At 40.8% G+C, this 2347-nt stretch overlaps 1 protein-coding gene across 1 annotated transcript in view; it reads right to left on the minus strand. All coding sequences in view use genetic code 11, as the record gives it.

Moving 5' to 3' along the window:
• Positions 1–538: 538 nt before the first annotated feature.
• The window catches only part of EGR_09541 (hypothetical protein), a gene marked incomplete at both ends in the record, with an annotated part of 9526 nt that continues 7717 nt past the window's right edge, over positions 539–2347 (minus strand). Inside the window, 3 exons of the mRNA XM_024498790.1 lie at positions 539–689; positions 721–765; positions 953–1039. Coding sequence (XP_024346797.1) covers positions 539–689; positions 721–765; positions 953–1039 — 283 coding nt within the window. The remainder of the gene's footprint in view (positions 690–720; positions 766–952; positions 1040–2347) is intronic.

Below are 2347 nucleotides of genomic sequence, written 5' to 3' on the forward strand. Positions count from 1 at the left end.
TTAGGCACCTGAAATACTTGAATTCCACAGACGGTAAATTGCTGGGAATCCTTGACTTTTAAATGAACAGATTAATTTGTTGGGTTATTTCGATAGCTGACAAAATCAGTACAAGTTTATGGATTCCGGATGAAGAGCTCTTCTCCACCTCTGGAAATTGTGACGATGGATTTATTGCGACGTTAGTGCAGATTGCTCTCTTTTTCCCTCAGTGGTGCACTTAAACAACACGAGCATTCTATAGCCCTTTTGTTTTTCAGGCACAGTCTTCTGGGCTTCCCCTTTAAGTTGTCGTTGTTCATGCCATTGAATATCTGTGAATATCACTGGTGGAGCACCTTTTTAGGTCTGCATCATGGTGTGTTAAACAAGTATTGGCTAGGTATGAAGTTGCGCGTTTCGAACGAAGCGGTTTGTAGACGAGAGGACTTCTAGCATGTGTACTTTATCGTTGTTCCTCGGACAGCTGAAGTCTAAGCCCTTGCCCTTTCGGATGTTAAATATGTTAGCTGTAAGCAGTGCTTCATACTGGTATGGTCTACTGTAGATTCATTATTGACTTAGGGCAACACATTAATTTTCCGTTATATACTTCAGAATATTTCTTGTAGTTGGGGATTGAAAGTAATTTCAATTTGCTTAGTACAGTCGACGAATAACGCGCATTTATATGCTTATTGGCTACTTTGCTAAAACAACTATAAGTTTAATAGTATAGACCTTCCCATAGCTGCTGCAATTTTTTCTGTGGAAAAGGAATTTAATCTATAATGCAGCAATATTTATATATTTATTATTAGAAGTTTGATTTTTTAGTTGTAAGACGCTTCGGTCTGTTTGAATTTGTCAGGAATCGTGCGTTCTGCTTTTTACGCTTGGGGGCGGCTTACTTGGATTTACATGTGCACGCCTGCATTATTTGCTGCGGTGTTTTTTACGGTTTTGCTCTTACTTGTCATTGGTGTTCATGCTTGTTAGAATTCCTGCTAATTTTTCTTTTTGGACGTTTGATTTATTAGAAGTCGAATTAGAGTTTGTTCTGCTCCTCTTAAATCAAGTTCTGACCTGTAAGTAGCTTATCGTTATTTTGAGTCAACGTGTGTATACGGTGTCATTATTATGTTTGTCTATTTTTAACCTGTACACCCCTAACCGGTTTGACTTGTGAGATATGATCGGAAGTCTTTGTTTACTTTTTATCCAATTTTTGAACACATGTGTGCTCGATTTTTTCTTTAGTTCCGTTAGCAGAAGGTTCACCTCTCGCGTGTGGTGGCACTGCTGCTGTTTAAGTAGGCTTGAAGCTGGAGTCAGATCTTGATATTTTTACGTTCCATTCAAGCATGCTCAAGTAATGCAAGTGAAAACACCAAGCAAAAGAGTTTTGTTTGAAATGTGTGAATGTACCAACAAGAGAAATGCTACGATAAAAGAAATTATGGGGTCAGCAGGAAAGAAGTGCGATTGAGAAGTCAGGTCAACTAAATTGAAGAGTTGAGGTCAGATATCAGGCATCCCCATGCACCTATATTCAGCTTAGTGGCACTCACTGGTCCAAGGTCATGTGCATATTCTGTCACAAGGTTTTGAGGTGAGCTAAAATCAGAGAAGCGAGATGCGGTTTTGTGATGAAGTGCTTATTAAGGATGGGGGTGAAGAATGGCATCTGCGAAATTGAACAAGGTGACAGGTGTCGGTAGCAGCAGATGACGTATGCGAGTGAGAATGCTAATGTTAGTGGAGTGATGAGGTGCTCACTGATGCCATAAACTGATAGCGGAAAGAATCACATGCGACAACATCGTGTCCTCATTCGCTTTTAGGGTTAGTCATGGGGTGCTGTATCGATGGCAGCGGAAAGAAAACCATGGTTCCTACTACTAATTAAGAAACATTAGTGCCTGTAAAAAAGGTGTATGCTGCAGAAGGGCGAGTTGATGACGTCCCGCAATTAAAGGGCTGTAAAAGACATCTGAATTTGGCAGCTGGCTTAGTCCAGTGGATAAGCAGTTCTGAAGTGATAACAACGTTAAAGTTGGTGTAAAAGCGGAATTATACTCCCAGAAATATGCTGAGTCCCGTAATTTGTTACATGTCTCCTTTTAGGCATTGCTCCCTACCACTAGCTGTGTTCATGCCTGATGGGTAGCACATTCCCCTTGCCAAATATATTTCTCATAAAAAACGGAACTCTATGTCCAGTAGAAGGGACTAGAGGTCTCGGTGCATTTGCGTTCAGGGATCTTTTTAAGTTGCATGGAAATGATTGACTGGTTCGGTTGGATCGTAGGTGCTGAGCTTACGGCACGGTAGGTGGAATGAGAGGTTGATGAGGAAAAGCAGCATC

Source organism: Echinococcus granulosus (assembly GCF_000524195.1).
Source record: "Echinococcus granulosus chromosome Unknown EG_S00152, whole genome shotgun sequence".
Lineage (NCBI taxonomy): Eukaryota > Metazoa > Platyhelminthes > Cestoda > Cyclophyllidea > Taeniidae > Echinococcus > Echinococcus granulosus.